This window comes from Crassostrea angulata, chromosome 5 (assembly GCF_025612915.1).
Source record: "Crassostrea angulata isolate pt1a10 chromosome 5, ASM2561291v2, whole genome shotgun sequence".
NCBI classification, from domain to species: Eukaryota; Metazoa; Mollusca; class Bivalvia; order Ostreida; family Ostreidae; genus Magallana; species Magallana angulata.
In genome coordinates, this window is record NC_069115.1 from 2,829,961 (window position 1) to 2,853,090 (window position 23,130).

The 23,130-nt window shown below is 32.3% G+C and overlaps 1 protein-coding gene across 1 annotated transcript in view; it reads left to right on the forward strand.

Annotated features, from left to right (window-relative positions):
- The first annotated feature begins 6,412 nt into the window (after nt 1–6,412).
- LOC128186394 (uncharacterized) overlaps nt 6,413–23,130 on the forward strand; it is a 33,090-nt gene continuing 16,372 nt past the window's right edge. Inside the window, exons 1-6 of the mRNA XM_052856208.1 lie at nt 6,413–6,526; nt 13,530–13,562; nt 13,956–14,255; nt 14,347–14,652; nt 15,091–15,375; nt 15,607–15,915. Coding sequence (XP_052712168.1) covers nt 13,553–13,562; nt 13,956–14,255; nt 14,347–14,652; nt 15,091–15,375; nt 15,607–15,915 — 1,210 coding nt within the window. The 5' untranslated portion in view covers nt 6,413–6,526; nt 13,530–13,552. The remainder of the gene's footprint in view (nt 6,527–13,529; nt 13,563–13,955; nt 14,256–14,346; nt 14,653–15,090; nt 15,376–15,606; nt 15,916–23,130) is intronic.

Here is a 23,130-nt window from a genome sequence, read left to right on the forward strand (position 1 = left end):
TCTAGCTGTTAGATTTAATTTGTACATAGGTGTTCATATGTTAGTAGTTGTTCTTTAGGTTTGCTTTCATCTTTTGTTAATTCCGTGGTCAGAGTAAGTGCCATCCATTAGATCTTTTGTTAGGGGATTATCCTGTAGCGTCAGGTTCTAAGTAGAACCTCTGTCAGTTTAGAATAAATAAATACATCACGTGATCACCAAATTAATTAGAATTATCTATTCCGAAATTAGTTTTGAACAAAGAATTAAGATTTTGATTGGTCAGTGCCTGGGCAGGGAAGCGCGGGTCTCCGATCTAGATAGCGTCCCCTCCGTGGGTCACTCTGATCGGAGACGCCAATAAAACAACAAGTTTAATTTTTATTTTACGCCTTCCCTGGTTTTATATTTAACAGGAATGATTTTTGTTTATAAGTTAAGTTTTACTTTTATTATTTTAGCTATTTGAAACAAAAATATAAATTCATAGCATTTGAGCTTTCAGGGTTGATAAGTTAATTTAACGCTATCTTATACCAAAATTTAAGGACAAAACTATTTAAAAGTTGGTTAAATCTCAGTTATAATGATTAGAATTGATTTCTTATTTAATTCAGTTATTTTTCTTATTACTTAACTTTGACCCGGAATATTTTATGTTGATCGTAGACGTTTAGATTTGACAGTTATAATGTAAGCACTCTCCGGTGTTTGGAGATTTTACAGTTAATTTGTGACAAAATGCAGGTAAATGTTTAAATCGAGTTTTTACATTGTTGTTCGTATTAATGAGCGGAGTCAGTAAACAGAATGTTAAAGTTAATTGAGTAATTTGTTTTTAATGTTAAATGTTTCCAGTAATGTGTATATGTTAGTTAGAGTTTAATTCGAATTTTCCCGACTGATATTTTAGTATTAATATTATTGGGTTCTACAATCATTTTTTGTATTGAATATTATAAATCTGAGGTATAGATATAGAGTGAGTGTTTTATATTTGTTTGATCACTCTATGAGTCACCAGGTTAAGGAAGGTTAGGTTCATTTAAGTTTGTAAATGCCATTGAGCATACAAATTAGATATTGATATTTTATTGTAACTGGTGACTATTGCTTGTAAACACTCTGATCGGAGACGCCAATAAAACAACAAGTTTAATTTTCATTTTACGCCTTCCCTAGTTTTATATTTAACAGTCATCCCAAACCGTTTGGACCGGAGACTGGATCAAAAAGGGTCCTTCACTACAAGCGAGTTTCACAAATAAAGATTATTCCCCAAAAGTAGACACGACAATACCTTGGTATAGGGACACACCCCTAACAACATCTCTCCGGAACTACTTTTTTTTTTACATGTAAGCTGTACACTTGCATGTATGTGTATACCAAAGTGAATACACAGAACATGATAAAATGTATCTCTTTTCAATTGAATAACAAATAAATGCACATGTATTTATTCATACAACTGTATAAAAGACCTACATGTATAGTGAGAAAATATCAATATATTTTATGTATCATAATAGTATCGTACTAGGATTTCGCTCAATGCGATATTTCAGTTAGTTTGATCCTCGGGACCTTATTCGTCCTTGACCAGACACCTGGCGTTGCCTGTGCCAAGTTATATAACCCAGACCTGGGGAGTAGCCCTTTCCCTTTACAAAAAGGGGAGGCAAAAGACAGCTTCTAGTTAACTACTCTTTTATTTATTTAATGACATTTTAACAATTATTATCAATATAAATTACAATGAAATTTATCAACATCAATATTCATTACAAAAATCTCTGAAAATAAAATATTAATTGAACCCTCTGAATCTATTAACTTTACTTTTGAGAATGCGCACAAGCGTTAAAATTTATTTATCTTACCTGTATAAAAGAGGAGGCAGAAAGACAGCTTCCAGATGACTACTGGAGAGACGTGTTTCCCGCACCCCCATTTTATACGCACGGACACTGCGCTACAACAGTCTCCTCCTAATAAGTAAATGCGATCAAGTGCATACTAATGATCTGACGCACCGTGGTCAGTAGTAGCATTTTATTTAGATTTCTGACCCGGCGTCGACAGGCTCACCACTGGACTTAATAACACATTTCTCCATGAACATAAATAAACATACGCTATCTATTTAACGCATGTATTTTAACCATTTTCTATAGAATTTCCGTTATGATAATAGTAAACTGTCCTTATATACCAAAACACCAAATTTAAACCCAGAATGGAAATTGCACCCAAATCTGTCTTTTCAGAGTGCTTTACTATTAAGCTATCTAGGTTTATGATGATATTTTGGTGTTGTAGTATTTTGATACCCCTTTCGTAGAAACATTTGGCAAGCAAACAGATTTCCATCTGATTGAGCTATTATCACCTTATTATAGATCTACAATTATATAGAATGATGTCGGGATATAAACAATGAATCCTCTTTTAGGAGATACAATCGGGATTGCTCGACGGCTAAGAAAAAAAACCCAAATGAGCGACAATCTGAGTTGACTTACTGTAAAACCCCATAATACAAACAATCCATTTTCAGCATCCCTTTTGGTCATTCCACACACCGCTCCCAATTCCGAGTCGATCTCCGTACATAAACTTGTCTCGTGTTCGGTAACCACGGCCTCAAGAGCCATGTTCCTTACATTTCCTCTTCTCTGGGTTTATGTCTAATTCAACGTTTTAACACCCCTACTTTTCAATTCGAGAAGTAAACTGTGAAGTCGCGAACCAGCGTCCAAACAACAAATTTAAATTTGACTGCCTTTCCTCGCTTCGTTCTAATCTGGGTCACTGTTACTAAGGATATTGTACTAATGCGCGGGTAGTTTAAAATGTCATTAACGATTAAAACAAAAGTATGAAAATAATACAGAGATTAAGTTTTGTTCTATGTATTAAACTACAGTGTATATAGAATGAATTTAAATTTGACGTATGTTATACGATATAATCCGACTTAACTCGATATGAGTTAAGTCATGATATGGAAATGAATAGATTAACCATTTTACTAATATATACATCGTAAGAAAGATAACTCCTCAAAATGAGGTTCTCGTAACTTTTCGCCCCGTTTATGGTCCTTATATTATGCATGCGCAGTAGTGTATCGACCTTTCTCAGCTTCAACCTGAAAAAAAATTCAATCAATTGTTCATCACGACTGATTTAATTGCTCAATTAATCATTGGTGGATAGTAATCGGGTAATTTTGTGTAATTCAATCAATTGTCCAATTTGCGGTATGTATTCACTTCCATTTATTTTTTTAAAGGGTTTTAAAACTTTGCAATACAAGATAATTTTCTTTTTTCGTCTGCTTCTCTCTTTAAGGCGGCCATGATTGTTACATTAGATAGTCATTACGATGTAGGTTTATTTCAAGTCAAATTACGGGCCATCAACGGCTATAACTTGGTTTATTTAATATTTAGTCATCATCATTAAAATATAATATTCCATTATAAAATTTTAATTTACAATAAATTTAAAATATTCAATTTCAAGTAAGCCTTAAAGGGCCTACATAGCTAGTGCTGACCTAGAACTACGGTTGCATATAGTATATACTAGTTTCATATAGCTTAAATACGTAACGTTAACAGATACAATAACTTTATTGTTTACTTACGGTATAACCTTATAGCCGTATTATAACGTGTATGATACATTAATTTTTATTGATATTTCTTTATAACTTTGTATCTACTTTAAAATAGTAAGTTACTCAGTTTTGTTAACTTCCTTGAAAATGTTGAGGTCTTAAAGAAAGAGCAAGTCACCCAACGCCAGGCCAAATGCTCATCCGGCTCTCAGGGCCCTCAATCCGGCAACCACAGCCACCCAAACCCAAGCAGGCCCGAGCAGGCCCACGCAGGCAGCGGTCCAGTTTGTGTCCACTCATCCTCAAAATCAAGAGCATCAGCTACCAGTCGATGATCCCACAACCAGTGAGCAGACTGCAGTACCACTACCTTCCATAGCGCCATCAATCCCTCTGTCAACTTAAGGTGAAACCCCTTTTAATAATCATTTCTGATGAGCTTGGGGTTCATGTCCCTCAAACCATCAAAGACAAAATATGGTCAAAACAATACATTGATCTGTCAAAAATCATAAATTCAGAAACAGTTGATACATCCGCTCAGGATTCGCACAAATTTTTAATAGTTGAGGGTCAGTTAGTTATTGAACCAAAAACTAAAACAAACAAAATTACATAAATTAACACCTGGCTTGATGCGTTTTTGATTTTCTCAAGCATATCCCTGGCTAGACATCCATCAGACATACAGGGTATCTTGAAATATTTCTACACATTACGTTTAGGATATAGCCGTAATATAAATGGCAATTGGATTGCATACGACAGGCAGTTCCGTCTCAAAATGTAAAAAAAAAACCACATCAATTTCATTTGGCTCTATCGATGCGGGGTTATGATTATTGTATATGCAGGCTCAAGTTCAACAAGCTCCACAACAGTCAAAATATTCACTCAAATGTTTTGATTATAACTTTAAAGGTTCCTGCCCCAAACCCCAGTGTTCATTCCAGCATATATGCATGCATTGCAACAAGTCACACTCAGGCATGCATTGTTGGTCCTATAAGTCGGCCCAGACCCAAGTCATCAGATCCCCCCATCAAAATCCAGCACACCAAAATTTCGCCCCGCAAAATAACATCAATTTTCCTCCCTTACGCCCAAGGCATTATCAGCCACCAAGACCAAGATTTCATGCACCTAGGTTCAACTCCAATTAAGATCTCCGTTTTAGAGAAATACCTCGTTATATCCAGATATTCAGAATGCTCAATTTTTATTAAATGGTTTCAAATCCGGCTTTTACTTGAATTACATATAGTCTAGTCCGATTTAGTCGAAAAAAATTTAAACGGCAAATAATTATTATTTGGTCCAGCCTGGTTTTTAAATATAATTAAAGTGTGCTGATTACAAAAAAATATCTAGCCTTCATGAAAATGGCGATAAGTAGTTTTATTGGAATAATAAGTAAAATTGCTGAAGGGTTGTACAAAGTAAAATGCAAGCAAATCCTCCCACACAATGTTGCAGATGTTGTCAAAAACACGTTCACGTTGAATTATTCCTAATAAACTCGGTAAGAAGCGTTTTTATTATTGTATTATTTATAAATAGTCATAGAGTGTAGAGCGGATACGATGCCTCTGTGCTGCATGTCTGGATAATTAGTCATGTTTTATTGTATTGCTTTATGGGAGCCATTTTTGCTAAATTAATCCCTGTTTTCTAGGTGTAGCTTGAGGAGTCCTTATTTCCATCACATTCCTTAACAGAATATCAAAATTCCTTAACAGTACATAGTCTACAGAAACCATTTGGTACTCGAAGGTTCGTTGATATACCACTCAACAAGTTGAGTCAAATTGTACTATACGTATTTACTTATTTTTAGACCCAGGTTTGCGAAATCCCTGTTACTAAACTGACTTTTAAATTTTTAACCAAAAGACTTAAATACAAATCTACACAAAAAATCTAACTTTACAAAAATAATACTTCCGCCTGAATATTATAAAGTGGGTGTATATAACAATTATTTCCTTATTCGTTTAAGTAACAAAAATCACTAAAAAATCAAACTACTGAAAGTACTGGAAAGCGGTAAGCAAGCTCTTTTTTCGACTTATTGAGAATACATGCAATTATATTTTTGAAAGTACTGGAGAGCGGTAAGCAAGCTCTTTTTTAAGCAATTGAGAATACATGCAATTATCATTCTGTTTGGAGCACTATAGAGTTTTAATACAAGTTTCACCATGAAAGTTAAAGCTTGTAGGTTTTATCGTGAAGTTGTTGTTAGCTAAATAAAATGTTCCTAGGGTTTTATAAACATTCTCGAACTATCTTGTATATGTTTTATATTGTAAATTCTAATGAAAAAGTTCTTAAAGTCAATAATGATGAACTCAGGGAGAAGCTCAATTCATTACAATCGTTCAAGTAAATAATCCACTCCAAAACAAAAGTTCAACAAGTTGTAATTTAGTTAGTAAAACAAAACAGTACATTGTATTCCAATGTTAACCGAGTCTTGGAGTTCTTATACAACATTTTCATAATGTGCGGCAGTTTTACCACAAACAGTCTACTGTAATTGTGTTTACGAAATCCGTACCGACGTGTGGACATCCAACACACTTAGACCGACACATTTACTACACTATTGTGCGGGATCCCAGTTCAGTTAGCCCAAATTAACACTTTGAACGTGGGGGTTTCAGCACAATATGCCACATATCATTTTTTGACAGACATTGCTTTGTTATTTACTATAACAAATATATGGTAATATAATATCAGAAAAATAAACATTCACTTGCACATGTAACTGATAAGATAATTTCAAACATCTATTTTTCAGGAATGATTAAATTTGCCAGGAGATAAATGAAAGTAAGAAGATATCTGATTCTAAGACAAGTTCAAAACATCTAAAGTTCAGGAATGATTTAATTTGCCGGTCGATAAATTAAGGTTAGAAGATATCTGTTTCTATGACAAGTGTCTGTGGGATTATCATTTTTGTGTTTTAAAAATTTAAGCGTCTTAATCTTTTGTCATTCAAATGAATACGCACTTTTATCTAACTTAGAAGAAAATCGAAACTCATGTTCTGATAGCAGCTGGTACATATTAAGTCTATTACCTATTTAACGAGGTCAAGTGCAGTCGAGTACACACGCTTTCGTGCAGCGTTTTCAGTGGCGTTGGAAGCAAATTGCAAGGGGAGGGGCTAGACTTATCCTCAGAAATCTTGAGCAAAAAAAAAAACTTCATCCCAAAAACATGAAAATCCAAATCCGTGGGAGAGCGGGTTGTTTATCTATACTTCTCAAATAAGATTCTTACCTATCAAAATTGTTTTCCCCAAATCATGAAATTCCGAATCCTGGAGGGGGGTTGGGCTAGTATAATCTATGACTTCAACTTCTCAATATTTCAATCTTTTCATAGTAAACGAGAAAAAGTGGGGGGGGGGGGTGCTGAACCCTCTATGGTACAATTTGGCCTATGGCAAGGTCTAACTTTGCAAAAGGGGCCTATGGTGTCAACTGCATTATGACGTCATCTTTTTTCTTGGTTGACCCCATGGCGTCTTGGTTTCAACTGCAGGTATTCAGCAAACCTTTTTGAAAAGGCGAATAATTGATATTGTTTTGTAGAATAAACATAAATGTCTTGAAGTAAAAGCTATATTTGGGCTCGGGTTGAAGACATGAAGAGGTTTCAGCAAGCCTAGCCCTCTGTCACGTTTTCGTACCCTGGAAAAAATGTTTTTTTAAGACAATAACAATGTATTTTATAATAATCCTTAATGTGTGATAGTATTCATATATATATATATATATATATATATATATATATATATATATATATATATATATATATATATATATATATATATATATATATATCAGAATGTTTTATAATGATATAAAGATCACCATTCCCGCGTTTGTCAGTTAAAAAATAGCCATAATGTTAGAAATCTAGGACATTTTGCATGCAAAAAAAGCAATCTTGATAAGACTCCTGGAACAAACCAAGAAATAAAGGTTTTTATTTTTTGACCATTTAATGCCTTTAAGCAGGAGAAAAAGATTTTTGAAAATTTGGCTTTTTGCATCTTTGGCCACGCCAATGGCGCTTGGGGTGGTAGAACCATCAATTTTACAATTTAGAATTCTCTCACCATAGCGATGCTCCACACAAAAAAGCATAATCATTGACCTTGCAGTTTTTGAAAAGAGGTTAAAATTGTAAAATGTTAATGCACGACTCATGGACGAAAACAGATTGCAGTAGGTCACCTGAATATACTCAGAAATTGTAGCATGCGTTCGACAGTGTCTACAACTGGCAATTACACATTTTTGATTTAAGAAATTTCATTGTGGGTTTTCACTATGGAATGCAGCATGCATCGTCTGGTATGCATCTGTTTATCATAAAAACACGATAGTTTTATAATGAATCTTATTTAAGTGCATAGAAAACCAGAGGACGATTTTATTTTATTTTGCAATGTTTTTTTCTTTCAAAATACTGCGGATCTAGTGAATATGATAACTGTTGTCATTGTCATTTGTTTTTTGGGGGGTTTTCTGCTCACCTCTAGATCAAAACTCAGTAAAGTGTTATCTTTATATTAGTTATAAAAAAGATATTTTGTCATTCTTATTAAAAAAATGGTAAATATCAAACTAATCCAGTTTTTAGTACTCTCAATACTTTGATTTATCATAGGTAGCGCTTTAACGAAGGTTTTGGTTACATTACATAAAGCGTTTAGCGTATATGCAAACCGCTTAAAAATCACTTATGTACAGTATAAAAATTTTAAAACTACAAAACTAATCTTCTAACTCAACTGTTGATTTACAAATCAACTAAAACACACTACTAATTCCTCAACTAATGAGAATTCTCAAGTACTCAACTAATAAGTATCAACCAAACAAGTAGTACTCAACTAATGAAAACCAAAATCTATGAGTATTCAACAAGTGAGTACTCAGTTACTCGATCTACACTACTAAGAACATAGTACTTGTATGCTCGGCACACCCCGCGAAAGTAAGGAAGATTCCACGTTCTCTTATGGAAATATACCGAAATTCTAAGTAACCCGTCTGTTTGCTTCTGAAGTCAGAACAATTTTAACTCTGTGTGTCAATGATGCAACACTTTCAGACTGGCGTGTAGATTTATTCATGGTGCCATTTCGTTGGTCTTTACATTTCACTTTCTACTCCATGTCTTTCTGTTAAAATGACTTTCTATCCTCAGATACTGATAACCATTTATTATTCTTTATAAACGTATTCAACAATTTATATAAAACACTGTGCCGGATAATTATGCCAGTGCCAAGGTGGCATTTTTGCACCCGCTTAAGCTGCATATATCGAAAAATTCAAATATGCCATATGATAGACCATTGCTTAAAGAGTTAACAACCACCTTTGTTATCAGTGTATCTCACCTGTCAGGTAAGATATTTACCTTTCAAAAATAAATTCCTATAGGAAAATAATTTTCCCCATAGGAAAATCAATATTCCTATAGGTAATTTGAAATTTCCTATCGGAATACAAGAACTTCCTAAAGGAATTTCAATTCCGATAGGATTTGATAGAATCCGATAGGAAAACTTAATATCCTATAGGAAAACTACATGTCTGAATCAAATTCCTAGAGGAATTATCATTCTCCTATAGGAAATATAATTCCTACAGGACTTTTAAAAAATCCTATAGGATTGTCAATATTTCCTGTAGGTGAGTCAATTCTCCTATGGGAATTATCATTTTCCGATGGGATATTAATTTTTAAAGGTAAATATCTCACCTGTCAGGTGAAACACACTAAAAACAAAAGTGGTTATATACTCTCTAGACAATGGTCTATCATTTGGTATACATGGATTTTTCCGAAACTGCATCTTAAGCGGGTGCAAAAATGCCAGTTTGGCACTGGCATAATTATCCGGCACAGTGTTATAAATGCTTGATTTTTTGGACATATATTTGCTTCAAATAATTAGATTGATATTTAATACAATTTCATTTTTAACACCTATAGTTGTGCAATGGTTCTGTTTAGAGTTTTAAAATTAGATTAGATTGATGATGTCAATGCAGCTTCTCTCTCGTGTACACTATCTAGTGGATATTCTCACATCGTCTATTATCACTTACGCTAAAGGAATGGAACTTGAAGTACTATCCATACCTTTTTTTTTACAAATATACTTTCAATTTGAACAAAAACCTTTAGGTATCACTATTTTAGACCGCCTATATATAACGACTTGTAGAGTTTTCTTCCATAATGAAACAAATTCATTCCCCAAAAAAGGTATTGGATACCATATCACAATCAAGGTATATCATGTCAATTATATTGATTATTCCTTCATTTTTTCATTTTTTTAAATTATTGCACACACAAGTTGATCGAGTTGAGTGAACAGAATTTTAAGACACAATTAAACTATTACCAACACCATGGCATTTCTACATGTACCACCCTTTTTCTCAAAAAGATTTTTCATGAGACTTTATTGGAGAGATTATGGATGAGAGTGTCCCTTACCTGGGCTAAATTGTCTTCACCCCAATCGGTGTTATTTTTATGTGGTTTGAAATAGTAAATACGTTTTTGCAATTCAATTTTTAAACTTAATTGTGATTTCCCCCGTAGACACATTTCAGGTGTTACCCCCATAAAAACTCCTAAAAACGTTCATGGGTGTGAGCACTGTACTTCAATAAGTCTTTCAGGGGGGAAATGTGGTGTGCAGAGATTCTCTTCCTGTTTTGATAATATTTATTACTTTTAGCTTCTGTTTCGAATATTAGTAAAACAGTTGCGTGCAGTTAAAAAACATCGCTGATACGCTATCATTGTTGTAATCCCAGTCTTTATGTGCTCTTTTAAAAATTCTTTTTATTCTTAACTAGAATTTAACCTGTGTGTGCAAAGGTTGACTGAGTAATATTAACAGCAATTAAACAAGACGCACATGAGCCATATCGCTCATATAAAAATATTTCTTGCATCGTTTATTTTCAAAATTTTTAAATGAAACTCTTTCAAAATACTGTAAACATTTTATATATTTCAATATTTGACAATACATAAAACAATACAAAAAAATAAATAGTTTTTGGACACCATTTACTGCATTTAGTGCTTGATGCATCAACATATCGATCTTATTATCCTAGGCTTCAGGGTATTAAAGTTAACAAAATTGTAAAATATACTATAAATAATTATGGAAAGTAAAAGAAGGGTCATTGAGCATCCGAAAACATGAGATTATTAGCATAGTAAAAATACTAAACGTACCACTGTATTATTTGAAATCAAGAATTTGAGAACAAGATTTTAAATTTTCTTTTTAAACTTCTATGTTAAACTTTGAACCCAATGTGGAGCCCCAGTATTAGTCGGGATGTCGTGTTAATAACAATTTATAAACTACACTATCTTAATATGCTTGCATTAAAGTCTCACACATTATAGAATTGTACTTACTGACAAGACGATTTTTAAACATTTTCCCAAAATATTTCTAGATAAACTTTGAACCACATTGGGACCCCAGTATAAGTCAAGGGGTCACAGTTTTAATCTACACTATTTGTAGATGTTGGGACCTAGTATTGGTCTGGGATGACGATTTTTGCGATTAAAAGTCTATCTTATGACATGTGGTGATTATTTATATATCATTAATATCTGAGTATTACAGAACAGTTATCGCACAATTTTTTAAACATATTCACTTTATATTTCTATTTTGAACTTTGAACCTCTCCTGGGGCACAAGTATTGGCCTGGGGAGGGGGGCGCATGGTTTTAATAACTTAGAATCTACACTATGATGCTACATGTATCATAGTGCTTAATCCCACAAATCTAAGCATTGTGGTTCTTGGGAAGACAAATTGTAAGCATTCTCCTATAAATTTTTATCTTGAACTTGGAACCCCTCTTCTTAGGGCCCCAGTATAAGTCTCAGGTCACGTTTATAACAACTTAGTGTGTTTACTATCTTTGTGAACTTGAATAGTAATTCACAAATTGTAGCATTGTAGTTCTTGAGAAGATGACTTTTAAAATTTTCCCTACATAATTTTATGTTAAACGTTGAACTTTCAAAATGGGTACCCAATTTTTGGTCGGGGGGGGGGGGGGTCACGATTTCCACAATTAAGAATATACCCTATCCTTGCATGCTCGCACAGTAATCTCAAAAATTGTAGCCTTGTAGTTTTTGAGAAGAAGAATTTTAGATTTTTTTCTAATATATTTCTATGTTTAACTTTGAGCTGATTTTGGTACCCCTGTATTGGTACAGGGATCACAGTTTAACAATGAAAACCTACACTGTTTCATAATGCTTGCATGGTAAATTTACGAATTTTAGTATTGTAGTTTTGGAAGATTTATAGACATTTTCTCTACATATAGGTTAAACTTTGAACCCTTTATTGGCCCCAGTATTTCCCCAGGGTTCACAATTTTCACAATATAGAAAATAAACTATACTTTTTAAATAGTGCCTGGTTGGGAGGGTAACACTTGAAATTGACACCCTGAGAAAACCATTGTCAACCGAGGCGAAGCGGAGGTTGACAATGGTTTTTGATTGGTGTCAATTTCAACTGTTATCCATACAAACATGCACTATTTATTTTATTATACTGAATGTCTTAATTTTAGAGAAAAATTTACTCTTTTATATTGAAATTCTACGTCAATTCTACGGCGAACCGTGCGCGCATATTCCACACGCATATAACAATTCGTTGTCTTACCCGTTGCCAAGAGTGTTGCTAACGCTGAGGGTAATAGAACGGATTATTAACTGCGTCAAAACCAATCAGATGTCAGTATTTAACATGAAAGTATAATAATAATACATATGTACCAGCTCTGATGTAAATATTGACATTTCTAGTGCAGTGGTTCTTGAGAGGAATTCTTTGAAGACACACACTCTCTTTTTTCTTTTTGGTTCTTATCTCCCTTATAAAGAGAGATGCTGCTTTTATTTTTAACAAATTAGAGTCCTTTATATAAGCTTGGTCACCTTTGCTTGTTGGTTCTGGAAAAGAAGTCAAAATGTGAAAAAAGTATATACTTTTTTAAAAAACTAAGAACAAATGTTTTTAAGTGATTAAATTCTAATAAGTCCGAGTGGCTACTAAGAAAATTGATCACTTTTATGGCCAAACACTTGCAGGTGTTTATCCCGGCAAACTCTTGATCTTTTTTTTATCCTAATTAAACTCAAATACATCAAATTGTTTATGCTTGTTTCAACATATTATGAGTCGGGGTTTTTTTGTTTCAGGAAAATTTATTGGATTTTTATGAGAATATACAGGTGAAAGATTAACATTTTGACATAATTATATCTATTTTTTGCAAGACCATTCACTTAGCAAAGTATTGTATGTATTTGTACACAAATAAAGGACATATTTATCATATATAAAAGTATTTTAGCAAAAGGTGATGCTATCTAAATGAAGTCAATAGGACTGTTGAAGTAGTGTTTACTAAAATATTACGTAAACGTCATAAACATTTAGGTATGAGGTAATATCTTCAAAATAAATTCAAGTAGATACCTTTTAGTAGATAAAAGATACATAGATTGTAATATCAACATACAATGTTGTCTTTACGAAGTTGTTTTAATTTATAGCAATTAATATTTCGGTATACATGATACGTATTTTGTTTATATACATGTACATGTATTTGAAAAGTCATCGACAGAGTCAAAACATGTATAACTGATCAGCTCTGCGATACGAGTGCACACTCGAAGGTTCAATATTCAAGATAAAACTATGTACATGAATTCAAGTTTTTTGCTTTGTCATTTAATTGCCTTCATTTATTATTTCACAATTTTTCACATAACATAACATCACTTTTGGATTTGTTGTAGGTTGTTGTCTTTTGTCCATTGTCATGCCACGAGGTAACTTTTTATTAAATGGCAATTTAGCTATTATATGAATAAAGGAAGAAAAATATAATATTTAGTTATCTTTAACACATTAATTATTATTATTCTATTAAATGTACAGAAGTGGTTTTTGGAACATTTTATGAAAATATTTTATAAAATGAATTTCAAGCAGATTTAGGAAAACACAATTAAATATCTATAATTTTTTCAGCACAGTATTCCATTTTCAAGAAAAGTCGATAAAAAGAATACGAAACAATGTTCTTTGGTTTTAAATAGAGTTTTCATGATAAGTGACTTCATTGTAACACATTTGATTGTACGCAGCATAGCAATTGCATATATGAATTATCATTTTAACAATAAAGCTTATTTATCATGCTTTTGAATCTTGCTTTTCAGATAACAAAGCTGAAATCATTGTCAGAGAATTATTTATATTCTTAAAAGAAAACCTAGATTTTGAGTCAGAACAAGATGACTTGATACAAAGACAATTATTAGACCAGAAAGAAAAAGAAGACCACATTTGTAAAGACCAGTGCAAAGCTTTTTGGTGTGAAAGATATCTCAAACTTTTAATCATGAAGAAAAGATGTACCAAATTTTTGGCATTCATTCACGACACACCATCTCATAGACGTATTTCCTGGACAATTATTTCAAGAGAAAATGAAGACATGAACAAGTTACAGACAAGGGGTAATGTAACAGCCTAAAAATATTTTTAACGAATTCATATCAAAATGGTCCTGACCAAATACAATTACATAATTTTTTTTTATAATTTCAGTCTATGCACAGAGATTTCGTCTTACTTTAACGTTTGAGCTGCTACAGAAACATATATATTTTCTGTACACGGAGCTTGAACCGCGTGAAATTGCAGATTTAATGTTCCAGTCTGGTTACATTTCCTGTAATGATCATGATTCTATTACGGACAGTCAACAAAAATATGTACGGTTTAAGAGTCTTTTGGATATATTAGAAGAAAAAGCACTGTATTCACAATTTGTGAATACATTACAAGCCTGCATGAAGTATAGATCAGTGCTGCAAACATTACAAGAGGATAGAAAACCAGACCTCACCCCTTGTAAGTAACTTAACTTTTCTTTTTAAGGAATGAATTCGGTCAATCTTTTTTTTGTTTTATATAATTCAAAATGGGTTTGGGCAGTTTATGCTTTATATAAAAGCTTAAATAGTTTTAAACCATTTTATATTGTTAAAAGCTAATAAATATTGAATCCATTGTTGGAAATATGATTGTTTTACTCTTAATTGTAGATAAAAACGGTCATTAGTCCTTTAAAATGACATCAAATTGTATAAAATTGAAACGTTACGTCAGGTGGATTGATACTTTTTTACGTTAGTCTTGCTATGACGAAGGCAACATTCTTTATTCGATATAAAAAAAATTAGCCAAACAGAACGCGCATTACAGCTAGAACTAAATTTTTTCTACAAAAGTGATGTACTTCATATTCAACAAATATACATTTTGACATAAAATAATGTTTATTTGTAGGTGAGTGTGCTCTGTGCATACAGCACAACTTTACTCTTCTTCAAAAGGAACTTCCTGATGCTGATTGTACCTCAGCTATTATGGACAATTTGTTCGATAAAACAAACCTTTACGACATTGATCATTGTAAAGGAAAAATACGCAAAAAATCAAAGCTTTTGAAAATACTGTTGATAAAAGGCATTCCTGCTTGCATTGAACTTTTCAACGTGATCGAAACAAATTTGAAGAGAGTTGATGTGATTGATAAAATGAAGACACGGAGAGATGATATAAATTCAAGGGGTAATTGTAGCTTTTAGATTGATAAAAAAAAACCTAACTAAAGAAATAGAAGGGGCAGTATCCATAGCTATTGATGGTTTAAATAGTTGTCTTGAATAATTAATATTTGATAAATGGAAACAGAGCAATGCCTAACAGTTTTTGAATGAACATATCTACATTTATTTGATTTTGTAAAAAAAAAAAAAAAAGGAGCTATGATTTTGTATATTCTTATTAATTTTTCATCAGGTAGGCCTGATTTATCTCATCTTAAGCGCCTCAGCACATCTTGTCTTCAGGAACAAAAAGAATTTTTACTTAACGAGCTGGAACCTATAGATATTTGTGACTTTTTGTTCGAAGAGAGAGCAATAGAAATTATGACCCATGACAAAATAACAGAGACAGGAGAACGACGACAGCAAGTAAAGGATCTGTTACAAACCTTGCAGCAAAATGAAAACGACTGTTTCCACTATTTTCTGTACATTCTTGAAAAGAACGAGTTTATTGATATTCGCAATGAATTGGCGAGCCAACCTGAAGCTGTACGCGAAGGTACGATTTAGGGATTATTTTAACTCTGTGTTAAATTACTTTTCTTAACTAAGTCATACTGAGTCAATTATTTTTTAAAATCATGGAATTATGTTTTCAATATTCATAGAATAAGAACGTTACAAATGAATATGAATATACCTATTTAAATACGGATATTATAAGTTTAAGGGTTCCTATTCGTCGATTCTGTTAAGAGGCTGTCCAAGCAAAATTCAGGCAGGGCGTTGCACATACTATGTCTTGGATTTCAATAAATTTTTGTGTATCACTTCATTTTAACATGATCGTAATACATGTGAAAGAAAAAGTTCATTGTATGACTAACTAGGCAGAAAAATGTATATTTTTGAATTTGGAACATGTTTAGTGCAAAAAAGTCACAGAAGTTGTAAAAATATTGTGAAGTTTGATAAGTTGTAAAACTACTTAATTCTAAAAAAACTTTTTAAAAATTATATTATATAGTTTAAACACACTTAACACTTTAACTTAGACTGCTTTTAAAGTATAAATATATTTCAAAAAAAAGTATAAGCCTTATCAAAGTGGTGCATATTTTGCAAAAAAAAAAATTGGCATTTTAATGTTAATTTGAAATTCAATAAAATCTAATACATTTTCATTAACGGAAAAAATGAGGCATCTTTATAAACCTGAGAAATGAAATTTTGAGAAACTAAAAATAAATTCAGGTGGAACTGCACCAGTCTCATAGAAGCAGTTGCACAAAATTGCCCATTTTTAACATTGAAAATCAAGTTTTTCCATGCATATGTTTTTATTATGGTTAAAAGACAGTGAGTGACAAAGTTCATGTCACAAATATTGACTATAATTCAATGCATGCTTATATCTTTATAATAGGAAATGCTTTCTGATGAAAGAAATATTGATCACTCATCAAAAACCAACATTTTTCATAATTTTAAGTGCAAAAAGGTCATTTTGACAAAAATTTTGAAAACTGAGTTTAAGTCTGCTAAACCTATTCACAACTGAAGAAAATTAGCCGAACGTTTCACTATTTGGATGGTTTGATTTACATTCAATTTATTGTCGGTACTACTAATTTTGAGGGATTTTTGTTTTGTTTTTGTTTTTAAACAAAACAATTATAACAATTCCATATAAATACATATAAATATATCAAATAATTTCTTCTTAGTAGTAACGTTTGAATTAATTATTTTCTTTTTTTTTAGTGCCATAAGCAACTTGTTCAATCCAAAGTTTCAAAATGAATGCATACAACTGTTTTGGAATGAGAACTAAGAAATGTGACCTCTACTTTCAGTCAAGAAGCTTTTGCAAATTCTAGGCAGGTGTTTAACTTTTGGGTAAAAATTAACATAAACAGACTGGTATACAACAATTATCTAGTCAGACTAAGTCCACAATGAATCAAGCAGAAAAGTCAGACATCACAACCCCTCCCCCCCCCCATTTTTGGATCCCCCATACTAATCCATTTTTTAATCCATGTATGATGAGCAGCTAAAATATACATGGGACAGTATGCTTTGAACCCCCCCCCCCCCTTTTAAAGCCTATTCACAAATCAAATTCATGGTCATGAGAATCAGTGTTCCTCTTTGAAACTGTATCTTCCTCTTTTTAAAAATGTACATCTAAATTACTAAGCTGACTAACTTTCAAGCAGGTTGTACATATTTGAATAAATAAGCAGTGCATAAGAGTGAAAGAATACATTTCATTTACATGTACCAATACTATGTTTGGACAATTTACTTGGACAGTGTTATTTTATATTATAATATTGCTAAGTGATGTCAGTCAGTCAGTATTTGCATTTTAACAATGGATACTGTTGTATCAATTAAGGTCTTCCGTTTCCAACGGATGACCTTATAGTTTTCGTACAGTTTCTCCTTATTATTTTTTTCCCACAAATTTTGTGCACGCGATTTCTCGGCAACTATCTAACCGATTTACATCGTTTTTTCACAGATGATTGAAAGTGATCTGAACTTATTCTATTTTTTAATAGTTTTGCCGTCGTCACTTCCGGTACCGATTTATCGCTGGTTTTGTAACTTTTACGACCCATTTTATGCACGCTTCTTCTCACAAAGTATCAGAGATATGAATATGAAATGTCTAGGAAAGGTAGACCATAGTCTGAAGTTGTGCCTTTTGTTTTTGTTTTACGCCAGTGGCGCCATTATTAAGAGCTCACTATGGCTCGAAAATTGCGTGCAAATTTTGTTCCCCTTTTTTGTACACACGATTTCTCTGAGATGACTCGAGAGATTTTCTTGAAATTTTCAGGAGTGATAGAAACGAATTATATCTCGAGTATCCATTTTTCATTTTTTCAAAGTTCATTTCCTGTCGTTCGTTTCCTGTCCCGCGACAAAAAGCTTGTTACACTGAGATCTCATAAATGATAAGGACTTGAGCATTCAGACTTTATAGGATAATAGACCTTTACTTGTAGATGTCTTTAAGCTATTTTGTTTTGTTCTTCATAACTTCTGGTCGTCACAGGAAGCACTTCAAAAATTATTTTTTCTTTCGCATTCAATTCGTTTTATATAGAAAAGAAATATAAGTAATAATCCTTATATATGTCATGTTTCCAATGATAAATAAAAACAAAAAATTCTACTTTCGGTGAGATATCTCAAATATCTCAAAAGCGTTTTTTAAATAAATGTTTTACCCACGAGATCTCAGAAAGTCAAGTGATCAATAAACGAAACTTATGTAGATAATAGACATTTGATAGAAAATGCGTTTAATTGCTTTCATTTAGTCAACCGTCATTTCCGGTCCTCACCGGAAGGGTTCAAACAAATCAAGCTGTTTGAAAGTCTGTTTTTCTTTGATAATTTTTAAAAAATTGATAAACAATAAAGTACAAGTGTCTACAGTTCAAGAAATATTAACTTTTTATTTTCACTGAGTATTTCCGTTTGTTCGTTTCCTGTCAAGAGACAAAAAACAATGACTCAATGAGATCTCAAAAACGGTGATGACTTAAACATCCGAACTCTGTGGTATGAGAGCCCTAAGTATGTATCCGTGTTTACATTATTTTGATTGAATCGTCGTCACTTCCGGTCGTCACCGGAAGCATTTAGTTTTTTTCCTTATTTTTTTTACATGGAATGAATACCGGTATATCATTACACGATCTTATATATGTTAAATAAGCAAACATATTCTACTTCCTGGGAGTTATATCAAATATCTTAGGTATCTATCCTTTGTACAAACTTGATACTCGCGAGGTTTTAGTCACTGTAAGTGATTGAGATTTATGAATGATAGACAATTGATTGAAGATTTCCTTAACGGGTCTTAGTTTGTCAACCGTCACTTCCGGTACTCATAGAAGATTCAAACAATTCATGTTTTTAACAAGTTTAACCGATTGTCTTTGGTGTTTCATCTAGCATGGTAAACAGTGATGTAAACTAGGCATATGTATAAAAAAAACAGCTTTTATTTTCATTAATCACTTTCGTTCGTCCGTTTCCGGTCTCGAGACAAAAAACCTAGTTTCACCAGGATTTTAGATTTTGCAGAGTGTATTGATATTTCATTGTATCATTAAAACAAATCGGACGGAAGACCTACTCGTTACTCGTAACGAGATCTAGTTAATATATCTAATTACTGAGTATATTTACTCAAGATATTGAGATCTCTTTACATACAAATTAACTAGGCTAGTATAAGTTACCTTTAAGTATGACAAACAACCATAATAGATGAAGATATCAAACTAATAATAACATTAAAATTAAATTAGTTATCTCAGAAAGTGTTCAGTAGCAATTTGGAATAAATAAACAGAGAATAAACTCATACAATATAACAATTTATTGAGCATTTATAAAATGCTAAATGATAACATGTACATACAGTGCATGATGCATGAAGACAAGTTCATTCTCTCTCTCTCTCTCTCTCTCTCTCTCATGTGGTCAATCCGACAAACTTCAAAGCATCTTATTTTAGTCTTGTTTGCATCCTTTATTCATTGAAGATGATTAAATTGTGAAAAAGAAATTCCGAGTGATATCTTCTGGAAATTCAACCACTCCTTAGGAAAACATTGGTTAATTTAAATGAATATGGCCATTTATATAATAACTTGCAAATCTAGTTAGTTTCTCTGCCATCTAAATATATCCTTTCAAATTATCACATAATAATATAACATAATCCCTGAACCCCCTTCTTGATCTTCTTCCTTATTCGGCACACTTTCACTGTTTCATATGAAGGAATGTCATTTTTACCCATGATATTGGATGCTGGAAAAGTCATCCATTTCCATCATACCAAGCAACTTGGTGGATTTTTTTGCTTTCAGCAATCGTGTAGGATTTTTTGTTATGTTTTATACAAGTTTAAATATAGAAGGACAGTATTTTCCAAATGAATATTTCATTTTGCACTTCTCAACCAAAAAAAATAGAGAAACGCAATAAAACAAATTCATGTACCTTCAAGTGTTAAGATCTTAAAATTGATGATAAATATTGTGGAACACATATGGAGATTCCATTTCATATTCTGATTAGCATAAGCAAAACTAATATCATTCTGTTGTGTGAAATTGTTTATTTACATTTCTTGTCACATGTCAGGTATCTACTCTGACCGATTGCCAAGTTAATAGCTGCTGTGTTAAAATAATATTGCTGTGCTAACCAGAACAAAAAATCCATATTTTCTGCTTTGTATGTTATATAAACTTGTTATTTCATCACATTTTTTCAATTTTTAACAAAGCAATGTTTTTCAATTACGAAAATTAAAGAGATAAAGATTGAAGACCTATCAAAGGGGAAAAAAGTACTCCATTTCACAACACAATCCTATCTAAAAAATTTGTAGGATATTTTCCCAATATTAACCACATGAAAAACTCTATGATTATTGTTGTACTTTCTTTTTACCAAGATTCATTCATGATATGTTTATGCAATTAATGCAAATTAAATGTGCAAGTAAACATCTGTTATTAAATAATATAAATGTAAGAATGCGCTCTCTCTCTCGCTCTCTCTCTCTCTCTCTCTCTCTCTCTCTCTCTCTCTCTCTCTCTCTCTGCATATTATTTACCTGATCCTCTGGAACTACCCGTTTGTCAAGAAATAACATTCCTCTGTCGTCATCAGGTGAACACCTCTTGCTTTTTTCTTTGAGGTGTGGATGTGAACATCAATGTACCCATAGCTGCATAGTTTGTTGGCTGACTTGTTGAAATTCGTCTGGTAACAGTAATTCATCTCAGTTTCAATAAAAGGTTCGGGATGCTTACTATTATTGGCGACTTGATTTAACTTCCAATGGTATTTGAGATCGAGACAACTTCCCCAGAACACCGAAAAACAATCTCCTCTGGCAGCATGCTGTACACAGACGTTAGTGGCGGCCATCCTTGTTTACACTGGTTTTAAATATATACCCGCACTGAATTTTTTTTAAAATATATTTCAGCTTTAAAAAAAAAATTAGTCTACCATAAACAATTAAGCTGATTTTATATGAAAATTTATTGCTTTTATTTTTTTCTGAAGTTTTAAACCTCCAAATATTCATTTGGCAACGGAGGTAACTGAAATTATCAAATATTACCAAAATATTCTTGTCTACAATTTTTTAACCCATCTTTTCCCACTCATTTTATTTTATCAATAAAAAGTCAAAATATTTTTCTCATATATAAAAAATACAAACCCTCACCAATAACAATGTATTGGATTCTCAAGCTCACAGTTTCGCGGGGGTGTTAACCATTTCTGTGCCACAGGGCCTATTTGGGCCTATTTGAATATCTACGTTAAGTGCCACAGGGCCTATTTGGGCCTATGGCAATTTGAAAAAATATACATTAAAATAAAAATAAATATTAAATACATTCAGGTTCTGTTTTTCATTATTGATTTTTTAAAATTTGTATCAATATACATCGTATGATCTATGTGTTTAGTGAAATACTGCTGATAACGTCACAACGTTAAAAATGACATCATAATCATGACGTCACTACGTCACACAGCGCAAACTCGTTGTCTGCGTTTTACCATGGCTGGCGTATGGTTTTTGTGAATACATCCCCAGGACTTTTCCGTCAGAACGGGAAAATAATATCTGTCCTAATGCACAACCTGGACCACAAGTTGGTTAAAAAAAACTTCTAGGATCTAATCGAGATATAGAATCGTAAATGTTTTGCATTTCATAACTGTTATATTTCATTGTATGATGATGAACTATGTGTAATCGTTAACTTTCTTAAGTCTATATTGTTTTTTATTCTTTGAATATTAGAACTATAATATAAATCACAATCGTAGTTGTATCGATAAATAAGCTAAGATATTAGAGAACATTAAGAACAAAATTATACATCTTTTTCCGAGAGTTCAAACATTTACAACTGACGATCGTGATTGTCAATTTTACACGTATGATGTGGTAAAAGTTTTTACTTTGTATGGAATAAAATGTAAAAATTAAGATAGTGTTCACCTGTCCGAGAAAAGGAAGATTTTAAAACATACAGATAATTTAAAGATACATAGTCCGATTTTTTTTGGCTATAGGAGTATCAAATATTTTTCTATACAGACCAAATTTATTAGACAAATGCCTATTTACACAAACAAAATCCGTTTCCTTTCAAAGTTTGTATTATTTAAAGTACATAAAAAATTTCTGTATGAGAAAACAAAAAACAAAACAAACCAACTCCATCTTGGGAATGTTTAGAAACGGGAACCGCTTGGTTTTGTTCCCGAATGATTGGGTTTATTCAACCCGCATGTGATGTATCGATTGTACATGTATACAAAACACTTCCCCAAATATTAGTGAATAAAATGTACCGACGTTTATTTTTGATTTGAATTTTTTTCAAAGTCGTAATACAACCATACCCGCCTTGACCTCAGCAGCGAATTTTATTATGAGACGAAAGAAATCAATACAATTTATGTCGTTTGATTTTGTAAATAAATTGTGTACATCACTTTTTCAATAAAATATGGCTTAATGTACCTGGAAAACTACTGCAATGTCTATTATGATACTCATACCTAGCATAGCCATCGTATAAAATCGAACATAGCAGCTTTAAAAATTTCACGATAAGCCTATATATTATTCTATTTACGAAATCATTAAAGTCATTCGGGGTATTTTGAATAACAGTTTTTGTTCAACTTGATT